The sequence below is a fragment of the Trichechus manatus genome, unplaced genomic scaffold (genome assembly GCF_000243295.1).
Source record: "Trichechus manatus latirostris isolate Lorelei unplaced genomic scaffold, TriManLat1.0 scaffold00006, whole genome shotgun sequence".
In the NCBI taxonomy this organism is placed as follows: Eukaryota; Metazoa; Chordata; class Mammalia; order Sirenia; family Trichechidae; genus Trichechus; species Trichechus manatus.
In genome coordinates this window covers 10911297-10926920 of record NW_004443942.1, presented here as the reverse complement: position 1 = coordinate 10926920, position 15624 = coordinate 10911297, and the positions used below count along the sequence as shown (strand labels likewise).

At 47.1% G+C, this 15624-nt stretch overlaps 1 protein-coding gene across 1 annotated transcript in view; it reads left to right on the top strand.

The window, feature by feature from the left end:
* PTPN5 (protein tyrosine phosphatase non-receptor type 5) overlaps positions 1-15624 on the top strand; it is a 59869-nt gene that overhangs the window by 21995 nt on the left and 22250 nt on the right. The window contains exon 2 of the mRNA XM_004369832.1: positions 2513-2585. Coding sequence (XP_004369889.1) covers positions 2513-2585 — 73 coding nt within the window. The remainder of the gene's footprint in view (positions 1-2512; positions 2586-15624) is intronic.

Below are 15624 nucleotides of genomic sequence, written 5' to 3'. Positions count from 1 at the left end.
AAAAAGAAATTTCAAACTGCGACCAAGGCAGTGAATTGAAAAATACTAGGGAGTAGAGCTGGGGGACTTCCAGACAGAGAAAAAATTACGTGCAAAGGCACCATGAAGAAAAGAGTCTGTCTACTGTGGCTGGAGTACAGAGGTCAAGGGGAGGAGGGGCATGAGATAAGGTCAGCAGGATAAATGGGCTAGACTGTGCAACTCTTGGTGGTCAAATGGTTAATGCATTCAGCTGCTAACCAGAAGGTTGGTGGTTCAACTCCACCCACAGGTTCCTCAGAAGAAAGGTCTGGTGATCTACTTCTGAAAAATCATCCACTGAAAATCTTACGGAACATAGTTCTACACCAACACACATGGGGTTGCCATGAGTCACAAGGCAACTGGTTGCTGGTATACTGTGTAAAACCTAGTAAGCTATTTTCTAAAAGTTTTCTAAGTTCAGTAGGATGCCATTAAACTATTTTTAAAGGAAGATTATATGATAAATGTTGAATTTGAAGCATTGATTTCTAATTCAGGGCTGCTTCCTTCAGTTGTGCAGGTTGTAAACCGCATAACCTGTGTAGCCACATGCATTGGCACTATGTGGAGAATGTACTGGAGGCCAGCCTGACTAGGCACTGGAGACCAGTCAGAAGACAGCTGCAGTAATCTAGGCAAGAGCTGATGCTGGCTTGGATCAGGATGGAGGTGGTGGAGAGAGAAGTGGAAGGACTCAGGAGACATTTAAAGGGCCTTGACGGTAGCAGCCCTCTCTCTGCATGAAAGCTGGGCTCTGAGACTTGGGATTCTCAGAGACTCTGTCATTGGAGTGAGGAAAAAATTTAAAATGCACAGTCAGTTGAGAGCAGAACACGTCAGAGTGAGAAAGTTGGCACTCGGCTCGGCCTGTCTGCCCTTAATTGTTTCAAGTGTGCAGCTGAGCCTGAGAGGCCTGAGGACCAGTCAGAAAGGCGGGACTGGCAAGGAGGGAGGCAGCTGACCTCTTGGACTTCTTGGAAGTGTGATGCTAACAAAAAAACCCAACCCATTGCCGTTGAGTCAATTCTGATTCATAGCGACCCTATAGAACAGAGTAGAACTGCCCCCAAAGGGTTTCCAAGGCTGTAAATCTTTATGGAAGCAGACTGCCACATCTTTCTCCCATGGAGTGGCTGGTGGGTTCGAACTGCCACCCTTTTAGTTTGCAGCTGAGCACTTAACCACTGCACCACCAGGGCTCTTTAGTATGATGCTAGTGAGACTTTATTTGAGGTTCTTTTGGTTGCCAACTTCAGAAGTCAAATCCAACTGGCTTAAGCTAAAGTATGGAAATGTATTGGAAGGAACCTTGGAATCTCATGGTCTTGATGAACATGTTGCCCAATCCAAACTCAGGACAAGTGGGAACAAAATAGCTCTGAGGCCCTGGGCAGTAGATGTTCAAGACCTTCTCTTGAGGGCACTGCAGTTTCCATGATTCAGTGCTGGCAACTGCCGGCTCTAGGCCCTTCAGGATGCATTTTAAATGTACTGGAGAGAGGATCTGATTGGCCTAACCTGGTTTGTGTGTCTACCCCTGGATCAGTCAGCTACTGCCGGGGTCAGAGACATGAAGGGCAGATGGGGCCATTGGAGCCCATGCCCGTGTCTCAGGCCATTCCTAGAGGAGGAAAGCCTCTGTGAGCTGTGTAGTTGCTTTCAGGATGTCTCTACTCCACGGTCACTTCATGAGTCTGGCTGATCTCCAGCAACCTTTTTCCAGCCTATTGGGAGAAGGAGAAAAGACAGACCCCAGTACAGTCCTGTAAGGTGCCCTGATGGACTAGAAAGAGGGTTTTCTAGTTTTAAAGGAAATAGAACATTGAGACTATGCAAAAACATGTATATAGATACTTATTCTAGCAATTTCTGGAGGAGAATTTTGCATGCCACTTTCCATTTCTTGCGACCTTGTATGGGGAGCCCCACAGTCACTGTGCACTTGCAGGCCTTGGGGAGCTGGACACAGGACTGTGTGTGACTCAGACTCCTCTCCACGCTCACACATGGCTCCAACCCACAGTAACCCGGAGACAGAACAGCACAGCAGTGAGAGCATGAGCCTGGACTCCTAGACCATAATGTGAAACCCAAACCCTGTGTGACCATGAACAAGTTATTTAACCTCTCTGTGTCTGTTCAGTGATCCCTAATGCATGGGGTCATGATGAGGAATGGGTGTGATAAAGTTCGTAAAGTGCTTCGCACATTGTAAGCCCTCCTTCCATGGTGGAGATAATGGTGATGATGATGGTTGTGATGCTGCTGCCGATTCCACATGGAAGACACCTGCAAAATTCTGCTCCCGCCTCTGCAGCTCAACCCGTCAATAGGTTGTTGTTTTCCTCAGGTCCCCTTCGTGGGGTGGTGGCATTCAAACAGACGCAGAGTGCAGGAGAGGAAGGCTTTTTATCTTTGCTTGGGGTTTTGCCTTGTTCCGGCTCAACAGCATCATCTCCCATTTTTCATCCTGCTGCAGGAGTGAGAGAGAGAAGAGAACTACGTTGCTGATGACTCCGAGGGAGGGGCCCTGGACATGTGCTGGAGTGAGAGGCTGCCGGGTGAGTCTTCCCAGCACCCAGCTGTCCCCCAGAGCTCAGCGTGGAGGGAGAGAGAGCCAGGCTGACACTGGGGCTGGGGTAAAGCTGGTTAGCGGTGAGCTCATGCGAGAGGAGTGACTCAGCTGGTCCGTAGGTCTTCATTTAAACGGGGATTTGTTTTTCTAAGCCCTGACGTCTTTCTGACCTGTTATCATCTGGAGCTTCTCTGGGCTCATGTAGAGGAAGAGCAGGCAGCCAAGGCTGCGCTGGCGGAGTGGAGAGAAGGGGGAAGAGGGAACAGCTGGGACTGATAGGGACATGACCACTGATCGGTGATGTGTTGGGTGGACCTAAGGGACTCAAGAGGTAGGATTAGAAAACACAAGCAGATAACTTTAATGTGGCATAAACCAAGGGTGGGAGGGACAATGTGGAGAAACCTGGCTGTGAGGGTAAAATCGTCTGCTTGCATGTAGTCGACCACACCTATGGGGAGCCTGGCTGTCTGACCATGGGCGGTTAGTCACCAAGGAGCCATTACCAGGAGGTGGCAGCATCTCCAAGTCGTAGACCAAATACATAGGTGGAGATAAACAACCTTGGAAGGAGTAAAGGGAGGAAGTTTTTGGTTGTTTAAGTTTTTATTGGTTTTTGTTTTTAGTATTATTTAAAAATATCCATTGTAGAAATATTAGAAAATAAAGACAATTAAAAAAAGAAAAATTTCCATAATCTTACAAAATAGCATACATTTTTATACCTATCCTTCCATACCTTTTTGTTAAAAAAGCAGCCTTTTGAATTCTAACTTTGAAGTCTCAAACCTGTAGCTTGGCAGAAATCTCGCGATTGGCAAGAATTTTCACGTGCCACTCTTTCAGTGTCCATTGAAAGCAACTAGGTATGATTCTAAAGCAATTACTCTTTAAAATAAGTGGTTATTACCATGTGTCTGTGGCCCAGCTACTGATGAAGCTCCGCCGGGATCCAAATGAGGATTGAGGCATTTGCTGCAGTTCACCCCTTCTCCAGTAGGGGGTGCCATTGCTCAAAACACCTAGAGGACACCTATTTGGACAGTATGCAGAGATGGTCTAGGATGGATACTATCTCACCAGAGAAGTCATTGTGGGGACCAGGAACAGCTTGAGACAAGAATTCTCTAAATGGATGTGAGAGCTGTCTGTGAATATCTGAAAGGCTGCCTTGTGGAGGGGGCAGTGAATTCGTTCTGTGTATCTTAGGAGGATGGCATAAGCCCAATATATGGAAATTAAAGAGGAGCCTCTTGGCCCAAAGGATGCAGAACTTTCTTTCTGACTCTAAAAGTGATCCAGCCATAGAACTTGTAATTCAAGAGGGGGAAAAATGAGTACTCCATCACTAGAGGCATTCAAGTAATGGCTAGGTAGACATTGGAGAGGAAATTTCCACAGTGGGTGGGAGGTCTAGATGACATCAAAAGTCCCTTTCAACTATTAAACAGTTCTGTGATTCACATGTGAGTCATAGAATTTGGAGATGATTCTACAATCAGGGATGGCCCTGCTGGCTGGAAAAAAAATCCACAGAAAATAGGACATGATGTCTAGGAGTCCAGAGAGTCACATAGTGTGGAGGAAAGAGCGTGGGGTTTGGAGTCAGAGTATGGCTGTTCTGCTTACAGGTTGTGTGTTTGTGGACAAGTCACCCTTGCTGGGCCTCCGGTCCCTCATCTGTAAAATGGAAACAACAACAATGAACATTTATCCTCACAACAGGACTGTTGTTGTTGTTAGATGCCATCAGGTCGGTTCCGACTCATAGCGACCCTATAGGACAGAGTAGAAATACCCCTTAGGGTTTCCAAGGAGCGGCTGGTGGATTCAAACTACTGACCTTTTGGTTAGCAGCCTGAGCTCTTAACCACTGCACCGGAGGACTAAGAGAATCAATAAATGTAATCACTCATTCAATAAAATATTTATTGAGCACCTACTATGTGGCAGGTACTGTACTAGGTGCTGGACATACAGTGATGAATAAAACAGATTTAATCTCTACCCTGATGATGCTTCACAGAGAAGTCCTGCTTTGAGCTGTTTCTAGAAAATGGGATGAAGCCACAGCAGAGAAGAAGCTGCATTAGTAAGCAGCTAAAATAATATGTTTAATTCTAACCGTCTTGCCCATTTCCCCCGCAAAAGCATCAGCCATTGTAGAATGGAAGAGGAGTAATGGTCATCTTAGTTGGAGCTGGCACATTTGCTTCCTTGTACCAGGCACTGTTCTATAAGCTTTTACACATATATCTCATGTAATCCTCTCCACTACCCTGTGAAGTTGGTATCATTTGCTATTCCCATCTTATAGATGAGAAGACCAAGGCCCAAGGAGGTTTGGCAGTCTGTTCAAGGTCACTTAGCTAATATTTGGTAGAATGAGGATACATTCTAGGACATCCCTCCCAGAGCCCATGCTCCTGACTGCTACCCTGTTCTGCTTCCTTTGTCACCATCAGAGTCACCTTCATCTTCTGATACCCTGTCAAGTAAGGCAGGAAGAGCTAGGGTGTGTGTGTGGATGGGGAGGAGTTTGGAGAAGATTGGCCATGTCCTTTCCCTGTCCCCCTCTGTGTCATTTTTCTGGGAAGCCCCGCCTGCCAGGGAACAGCCAAATTATGTGCCTTCTCTAGACTCCCACAGTGCCATCCTTATGTAATATTGCAGTAATTGTTTCCTCCATAAGACCATGGAAGTCAGGTACCATCTCTGTTTCATCTGTGTCCTCCATGTCTAGCATTCATTCACTCATTTCTTCATTCATTCACTATTAATTGAGCACCTCCATGTGCCGGGCATTGTTGTAGGCACAGGAGAGTCAGCAGTGAATCAACTGAGAAGATTTCCTGCACCCACAAGGCAGTATTATGAGCTGTTAAGAGCAGGGACTCAGGATCCAGTCTTGGCTCCACCTCTTACTCTCTGTACCTGAGTTTCTGCATTTACAAAAAGGGAAGTATAATTTGTTGAAGGATTAAATGACTTAATACAGACAGAACTTAGAGCAGTGTCTGGCACATAGCAAATACTGTGTAGGTTTTTGCTATTAATGGAAAGAGACAATAAATAAAATAAATAAGTAAAATATACAGTATGGCAGATGGTGGTGAGAGCCGTGGAGAAAACTGAAGCCAGGAAGGGACATAGTTGGGGATTGGGAAGTGGTTTGGCATTGTAAATATGATGGTCCTAGAGCCCGGTATAGACTTCCACAAATGCTCGTCAGCCTAAACTGTAACTGAGAGATACAGATAGGCCAAGAGAATTGGGATTTTGGGTCTTAAGGAAAAGAGCCCATGGGCACTGCAAGCAATTGCACAATGATAGTGTAAAAATACAGCCCTCACTCAAACCTATATGGGTACGTTTACTGCACCATTATTCACAGTAGCCCAAAGGTGGAAACAACCCAAGTGTCCATCAACAGACAGATGGATAAACAAAATGTGGTACATACATACATAGGGTTGCTGTGAGTCTGAACCAACACATACCAAAAACAACACCACATACAATGGAATATTATTCAGCCATGAAATTCTGATACATGGATGAACCAATGACATGGATGAATGTGGAAAACATTATGCTGAGTGAATAAGTTAGTCACAGATGGACAAGTATTATATGATCCCAGTTATATGAAATGTCCAGAATAGATAAACACATAGAGGCCAAAGTTTACTAGTGTTTACCAGGAACAGGGGAAGGAGAGAATGGGAGTTATTGGTGTAGAGGTTCTGAGTTTCTGTTGAGGTGATATAAAACTTTTGGAAATGGATAGTAGTGGTGTTTGCACAACATGGTGGATGTAATTAATGTCACTGAATTGTACACCTAAAAATGGTTAAACTGGCAAAATTTTTGTTATATATGTTTTTGTTATAGTTAGTTGCTGTCAATTCCGACTCCTGGTGACCCCATGTGTGCAGAGTAGAACTGCTCTATAGCATTTTCAAGACTGTAACCTTTTAGAAGCAGATCATCAGGCTTATCTTCCAAGGCACCGCTAGGTTCGAACTGCCAGCCTTTTGGTTAGTCATACAGCGCTTACCTATTTTCATCACTCAGGGACTCCTGTATATGTTTTACCATAATCAAAAAATTTTTAAAGGTAGCCCTCAAGTAATCTCTCTCCCACCCAGCTGCCGTCCCCACTGGGGAAGGCGAGAGGCGAGGAGGAGCGAGGGCCAGCCATGCCTGGATGACTCACTCATTCCCACACACACCACCAGGCAGGGCGACAGGGCCAGCACTCCTGGCCATGGTCACCCGGACCTGAGCCAGTGCTGGGCAGGTCATACAGCCCTTCCAGGTGGAGATTGATGGGGTGAAAACATGCGCAGGCATTGCCAACACCCCTAAGCAGCACCAGCTGCCTGGGACCTGCACACTGGCTCCCAAACCTGCCCCCAGCACTCCACGCACGTGTTCACACGCTCGTGTTTGTTCTTGCTTGTCACACACACACACACACACACACACACACGCACATACCCACAGGCTGTCCCCCAGGCACATGATGGGTCTCTCCATGTCATACAGCCCTGCGGGGGCGGAAGCACACCTTCAGGCTTACACACCTGTATGCCGGCTTCCTCTTGCACACTCAGGCTCTTTTAGCTATGCCGTCCACCCACATGCTCCCTGGAGATGAGCACACTTGCTTGTTCTCTGGTCCCTCTTTTAGTCTCTCCCACAACCACACCCCCTTCTCACACAGTACAGAGATCAGCAACACCTCCTTCTCTCATCGGACATTCTCTCTCCTTTTCCCAGGCCCTCCTTTACACCAGCTCCCAGGTACTGTGGAAGGCTCTGCATATACACCCAGGTGCCTTCTCTCCCCTGTGTACACGTACACATGTGTATTTTTCTTCTCCCTCATGCACACATTCTTTTTCACGTGGGCAGCCTCCTTTTCATTTCTCTCGTTTTCCCTTCCTTGCTTGCTCACTCGCTCACAGTCACCCAAGTACACTTGTAAACTCAAACTCACACTCCTCCCACCCCTGTGTGTAGGTGTTCACATTTGCAGGAAACCAGGCAACGCTGCTGACGCTGGGGCCTCTACTCCTTCTTCCCAGCCAGCGCCAGTGGACGCCTAACCTGGGACCCAGCAGCCTCCTCGGGGGAAGGAGGTAGAGGAGGCAATTGTGGGGCTGGTGATGGCCAGTATGGGAGTGGAGCGGCAGCACCCAGTGTTGCTCTCATGGGCAGGCCCACTCCTAACATTTTCAGGGACCAAGGCCACTACAAATGAGGCGCCAAACTATGCACCACGCACTGCTCAGTCCTGCACTGCAGGGGCCCATGTGAGCATGTCAATCTGTGTGTCTTAAGCAGGGTCTACACCGGCCCCATACTGTCCCTTGACCACCCCTCAAACCTAAAGATATTCATGCAGGAGGCAGTGGCTACCCTCACAAGGATGAACCTGGGAAAGAAACCCCTGCAGGCTTCTGGCCATTTGAGCAGGGAGTTCTGGAGTCCCGGTACACAGAGCATGGTCTAGAAAGGGGGACATGATCATAGACTCCCGATAGGTACATCCCCTGGGCCCCGTGGACTTCCTACCCCGTGGTGAGAGCACAGGGCCCAGGTCTAAGGGTAACAGTGCTCATGGGAACAAGATGCTCCCACAGCAATGGCTGGAGCCATGACAGTTCTGCCACCTGTAATTTATGTGTGTTGGGTTTAGCTAGGTCTATGCAAGGTTGTAGGGGCAGTGGTAGTTCAGTGGTAGATTTCTCCTCTTCCATGCTGGAGACTTGTGTTTGAGTCCTGGCTAATGCACCTCATGCGCAGCCACCACCCATCTGTCTCTGGAGGCTTGCATGTTGCCATGATGCTAAACAAGTTTTAGCAGTGCTTCCAGATTAAGACAAACTAGGAAGAAAGGCCTGGCAATCTACTTCAGAAAAATCATCAAGTGAAAACCCTATAGATCACAACAGTCTGATCCCATTGCACATGAGGTTAACCATGAGTTGGGAGCCGACTCGCCAGCAGTTAACAACAGCTACATGCAAGGTTGTAAGTGAACACCGAAGATCCCAGTGGGCCATTGCCTGTTTGGTGGGAGTAGCTGGCCTCTTGGGCCTGTGGCTCAGGCAGACATGCCCCATCTTAAGTCCAGTGCCTTGAAAGCTATCCCTAGCCCAGCCCTAGGCACAAGGCTGTGCATCATATTGGTATAAAGTGGGCTCTTCTCTGAGGCCAGGGACAAGTTCTAGGTCTCAGCAAAAAGCCACTGTCCATCCTGGGTACCACTTTATAAAGTAAAGGGGAGGCCTGCATTGAGGAAACCTGTTATCCTTCTGCAGCAACTACTACCCATAAAGGAGGGGGAGGTCAGAGCTTTCACAGGAGTCTCACCATGACACTGGTAAGGTCTTGGGACAGAGGCCAACAGGGCCAGTTGGCTACCTGACCCTTTCATTGATTCAGCAGATTTTTATCAAGCATCCACTTGGTACCTGATGCTGTGCTGGGTACCTGTGATACAATGAGGAGCAAGACAGACATCATTCCTGCTCTGGAGGAGTTCAGGGCACTATGGAAGAATGTAACAATAGTGTAGTTATCTTGGAGTCAGGGAAGTCTTCCTGGAAGAAGCAGCCTTTATGCTGTGACCTGAAGGATGAGCAGGGGTCCCGGTTCATGTCTTTAGGAACCTGCTGTCAAAGCATTTTAAAGAGCAGGTTACCCTCCTCATAAGGGGCCTTGTCCTCCATCTGCTAACACTTGTTCTCACAGAACCCCCAGTCTGATGCTTAATACTGGTTCATACTGGTCTGGGAGCAGGTGCAGGAGCTCAGATAGGCATACGTAGAGAAGACAGACTGGACATAATACTATTGCTGAGATGTTGCTTGTGCCTACCGACACTCAACAGTATAGGTTCTGCTGATCTTTTTTTGTCTTCATTTATTTCATAATTCTGTTTTCTTTAAAGACTTTTAAGGCATTTCAGGGTATTTATGGGGATTAACGAGTTGTCTTGAACTTGAGTCTTCAGAATAGATAAAGAAGAACAAAGCATCATTTGGATGTGCTAAGGACCCTAATTAAATACCACTGTATTGAGAAGAGAAGTAGGTTAACCCAGGCACCCCATTGATCAGCAATTGTAGAGGTTAATTCTTCTCAGACATCAGGACGGATATGGAGGCAGGAGCCTATCTAGCTGGGCCTCAGGTGCCGTGGGAAGGCAGACGACCTGGGATCAAATCCCGGCCCTGCCATGGACCAGCAGCATGACCTCAGGTAAATTATCTGACTGCTTTGAGCTCCACGTTCTTCGCTCTGAAATGAGGGTGATGGTATGATAAGATCATCACAGGCGTTTTGTGAGGATTAAATGAGTCAATGCATGTAAATTGCTTCTTACACAGTCAACAATAAATGGTAGCTGACAATTAATGGTGACAGTTGTTCCAAGATACGGAGTGTGAACAGAAAAATCTTCGCATCTTCATGTCCCCATTCCCAGGGCTCAGACAGCAAGTCCCAGGTCAGTCCTTTGACAGCAGAGTGGACAGGGTCGCTTTGTGAATCTTTCGTGAATCCCTACACAGAACTCACAGAGCCAGCACAGATACAGCAGGGTGTTGTCTACTTACACAGTTAGGCAAGAGCAGGGGGCCAAAGTTGCTGAGAAGATAAGCATCCATTTTCCTTCACCACAGTAGAAACAGTTCTCATATCCTAGGGAGTTACCTGGGTGTGTGATGAGACTAGAAGGAGACTCCTTGCAATCAGAAGAAAGAGGCCATCTGGTCCAGTTCTCTGCCTCCACAAAGGTTGATACTCGAGCCCTTCAGACAGATGGCCATCCATCTTATTCCTAAGATATGCAGTGACAGATGCTGTCACCTTTCCCTTTGCCCTGGTCCAGTGACTTATCACCTCAGCTCTAAGCAAGTTCTTTATATTTAAAAACAAAAAAACTCATCCTTCCACTTAAGCTCTTTTCCTTTTGTTCAGGTCTAAGGATCTGTCTTGGTTATCTGTTGTTGCCTAACAAATGGCTTAAAACAACACCATTTTATTTGCTCATGTTTCTGAGGGCCATGCAGGGTTCAGCTGCGTGGTTCTTCTGTTCCATGTGGCATCAGTTGGGGCCATTCACTCGGCTGCATTCACTTGATACTGGGCTGGGCTGGGCTAGTAGGTCCAAGAAAGCTTTACTTGCATGTCTGGTGCCTTGGTGCTCCTTCACTTGGCCTTTCTTCCATGTGGCTAACTTGAGCTTCCTAACAGCATGGTGCTCTCAGGGTAATCAGACTTTTTACATGGCAGCTGGTTTCCAAGAAGGAGTGTCCCATGAGGGGCAAAAACAAAAGCTTCAGATCTTGTAATGCTCAGTTGCAGAAGTTACATGGTGTCATTTCACCATTTTATTAATCAAAGCCAGTCACAGAGCCAGCCCAGATTCAAGGGGAGGGAAATAGATGCTACCTCTTGATAGGAGGAGTAAAAGAATTTGGGACCATCTTTAATCCACCAGAGTATCCTCTTGATAAACTTTCATATTCCTCCTCATTCTAGCTTCTCCCTCTTCTGAATCTCCCCACCCTCAGCCTCTAGTCCATGTCCTGTTCTTTTCCCACCACTTCCCATTATTTACAATACTCACCGTTTGTAGCTTAAATTTTTGGTTCGTTGGTTTTTCTTGCTGTAACTATGTTGAACTTAGCTGTATACAGGCTATATATGGAGCCCTGGTGGTGCCGTGGTTAAAGCACTCGGCTGCTAACCAAAAGGTCGGCGGTTTGAAACTGCCAGTGGTTCTGTGGGAGAAAAATGTGGCAGTTTCCTGCTGTAAAGATTTACAGCCTTGGAAACCCTATGGGGTAGTTCTACTGTATCCTTCCTATAGGGTTGCTATGCGTTGGAATCGACTTGACAGCAGTGGATTTGGTTTGCTTTGGTGTGTGTGTGTGTAATGTCTTAATAGTTAAAAATTATAAATCAAGCTAACAGACTTTTAGATGAAATATGTCTGTCCTTAACAAATGAACCTTTGTAATGACCTTAAAAAAGGAGCCCTCATGGTGCAGTGGTTAAGTGTTAGGCTGCTAACTGGAAGGTCGGTGGTTTGAACCCACCTGCTGCTCTGTGGGAGAAAGATGTGGCTATCTGCTTCCGTAAAGATTACAGCCTTGGAAACACCATGGGGCAGTTCTCACCTGTCCTGTAGGGTCACTATGAGTTGGAATCGACTCAGTGGCAATGGGTTTGGTTTGGAATGAGCTTAAAGGCCAAGTTCAAATTTAGATTTCTGACTCCTCAGAGTTCTGTATCAAAGTACGGGACATAAGGAAAGCCAGTCCCCACTCTGGCTCTTGTCCAGCATCACAAGGGGCCTCACTGGCATTCACGTGGATAGTTACCCCAGCCTGCACATCCAAGCTCCGTCTACACCTTTTGAAAACAGCCATTGTTGGCCACTCCTAGAGATACACACAGCAGCACAGTATACCCTCATAAAGCAGGCAGGGAAGAGACCCACACATTCCCCTGTTTAGGCAGGGAATTCTGGGGTTCTGGGCACCCAGACTATGGTCTAAAGGGAGGAACTGGTTCCAAGTGGGAACATCTCTTTGACTCTGTGGACTCCTCACCCATGAGGAGGGGCATGCCCAGTGAAGGATTGAAGCAGGACCCTCTAAAGCATAGCGCCAGGGCAGGGGTCATCTTCCTGGGTCTAGAAGCAGTACTGAGTGTGTTTGCTCTTGTATTGGGCGACAGGCTTCAGGGTTCAGCCATGGGCAGGGACAGATTACCCAATAAGCAAGGTACACACGGGTTTACTTGTGCTTGTTTACTAGTCTGTAGTGAACAGTTTCACCAGACATGGTAAAGCCCATGTGAAATTGTTCACTACAGATTAGTAAGTAAACACAATTAAGCCCTTGCATACCTGGCTTACTGCAATTCTGTGCATACCTTGCTCACTGGCTAATCCACCTTGGCCATGGGCTTCGCCTCTCACAGATGCACTCTGTACTGTACCGCTCCTCGCATTGGCCTGCTTCACTGTAAAAGGAAAAAGCAATCTTCTCATGATAGTGTGAGAATTCAGTGAGATAATGGATATGATTGGGGATTTGTAAGCTATAAGGTCTTATTTACATGCCATTTTTATGCTTTATTATTGGAGTCAGAATTTGGGCTCTGCTATTTTTGAGCTTGAGATCTTGGATGAATCACTTTGCTTCTCTAAACTTTGGAATTACACACACACATGAAAATAACCCCATGGGACAGGTGGGGCTGCTTATTATGACCCCAGTGTTGTTTGTTTAATCCTGAGTCATTAAGAACTGAATGAGCTAAGAAACCAGAGAAGGTCATCAGCCGAGAAGGAACTAGACTGCCTGTCTTAGTCATCTAGTGCTACTATGACAGAAATACCACAAGTAGATGGCTTTAACAGAGAGAAGTTTATTTCCTCACAGTAAAATAGGCTAAAAGTCCAAATTCAGGGCATCGGCTCTGGGGGAAGGCTTTTTATCTCTGTCAGCCTTCTCATCAGTCTTCCCCCTGGACTAGGAGCTTCTCCGCTCAGGGACCCCAGGTCCGAAAGACACACTCTGCTCCCGGCACTGCTTTCTTGGTGGTATGAGGTCCCCCTTCTCTGCTCGCTTCTCTTTCCTTTTTATCTTTTGAGAGATAAAAGGTGGTGCAGGCCACACGCCAGGGAAACTCCCTTTACATTGGGTCAGGGAAGTGACCTCTGTAAGGATGTTACAATCCCACGCTAATCCTCTTTAACGTAAAATTACAATCACAAAATGGAAGACAGCCACGCAGTACTGGGAATCATGGCCTAACCAAGCTGACTTATTTTGGGGGGACACAATTCAATCCATGACACTGTCTGAACCAGGATTACCCAGAAGTCAGCTGGGCTCACATTGCCTTTTAAGATACAGATGAGAAGCCTGCTCCAAATTGCCCACTCCATTCTGTTTTCCTAACAAAAACAAAACTTGGCATATAGCAGCCCGATACTGAAAGATCAAGCCTCCTTTCCACTCAGCCCCACCTCTCAGCCTGACTTTTCTGTCTGGTTTTATTCATTTATTTTCTTTTATCTCCCATTGCCATGTCCCTTCTCTGTTCTAATGAGTTTAACATGTATCTTTTTGTTTCTGTGTGCCCTTGCAAAATGGGTGGTGGTGTTCTATATGCATGTATTTTTAGTTTAGAGTCCCTAGGTAGTGCAAACTGTTATTGGGCTTGGCTGCTAACGAAAAGAGTGGAGATTCCAGTCCACCCAGAGGCGCCTTGGAAGAAAGGCCTGGTGATCTACTTCCAAAAAAGTAGCCATTGAAAACTCTGTTGAGCACAGTTCTGCTGTGACACACTTGGGGTCACCATGAGTCAGAACTGACTCCACGGCAGCTGGTTTGGTTTCGGTTTATTTTTGGTTCATGTATATAGTATTGTGGTGGATCTCATTGTGTTCATTAGTCTTTTCACTCAGCTTCACGTTTCTGAGATCCGTCCGTGATGCCGTATGTACTCTGACCCTTTGCTCCATGATGTGTGCCTGTGACATTTGACGTCCCTTGCGTGGACACGCAGATGGCTCCACCCCACCCACCACAGATAGCCCAGGAGTAAACTTCCTCTTACATATCCCTTTGGGACTGTGTGAGAATTTCTTTGAGACTTACACCCTGAAGCAGAGCGTCTGGTTTCCAGACATTTGTATTTCCCAGACCAGTTCCCACAGAGGATCCAGAAGAATCTGGAGTAGAGAGAACAAGGGGGAAGGTGGTATGGGTAGAGGGTAGGGAGATAAGCAGGGTCCAGAGCCTGCTAGGCCCTCCTTGTTGGCCCTGGCAAGGACTGTGGTCTTGATCCTAAAGACAGTGGGAAGCCACTGAATTAAATTCAAGCCAGGGCTTAGTTTAAAAAAAGAAAGCAGTGGGTATTTAGAGCTGGAAAGGCCCTTAAAGACCTCCTAGATCTATTCTTTGAATTTGCAGAAAGCTTCTAAAGCCCATGGAGGCGGTGAGATGCCTGTTAGAGGTCACACAGCCCATTAGAAACAGTGCTGGGACTGGAACTCAGCAAGGTGCCAGGAGCACCGAGTTCCAGTCCTGGCATTGGGAGCCTCCCTGGTTGCCGAGGGCCATCTGAGAGTGGCAGCTTCTGGAAGCTTGGGGTTTGCCAGTGCTGCTACCCTGGTGTGAACCTCAGGCTATTCTTGCTCATCTCTTATCTAGACCTCTGATGGTACTTGGCAGGACCCACCAAAGAATCACAAGCCAGGACCCCCACCTTTCGCTCTAATGGGCTTCAGACTCAAACCCTCCAGATACCCACAGACAGCCCCTGTTAAACTTCTTATGCAGGTCGAATGAGAGAGCTGAACCAGAGGGTCAAAGATCCAAGCGCCAAACCTAGTGCTGCTTCTTGCTCTCTGCACCTCAGTTTCCTCATCTATGATATGGAAGAGTAGAGCAAGATGCTTTCTCAAGTCTGCCCCTTCCCCCGAGCATTTGTGCTTAAGTCTCAGGCCCTTGGGGCCTCTGTCATTCCCATTGCTCCAGAGCCTCTGCTGCTGGTTCTTCGAGTTCTCGGCGTAGGCAGCTCTGTAGGGGGCCTGCACCCTCAAAGTTTCATTGACGCTTTGCACCCTTATACTTCTGAGCCTCCGCTCTAGAGAGGCACAAAGAACTGAGCCTTTGTTTGCAGCAACAAAGCTGTTTGCAATTTCAGATAGAACCATTTTATTATTTCCCATCCAAAGAGTACTTGAGTTCCATTTTGTTTTGAAATCTTGTTAGCATTCCCGGATTTAATTAACTGGCAGAGACAAAGCTACCCCACTTTCCCCACCCCCAGCCCAGGTCCAGTCTATCCAGACCCCAGTTGCCAGCCAGCAGCCACAAAGCCCCTGCCCATGTGGGGCAAAATGCCCATTGTCCTGCTGAGGGCTCACCTGGCAGATGAAAGGGGAATCCTTGCTGCCATTTCTCCCTCACACTCTGCTCTCC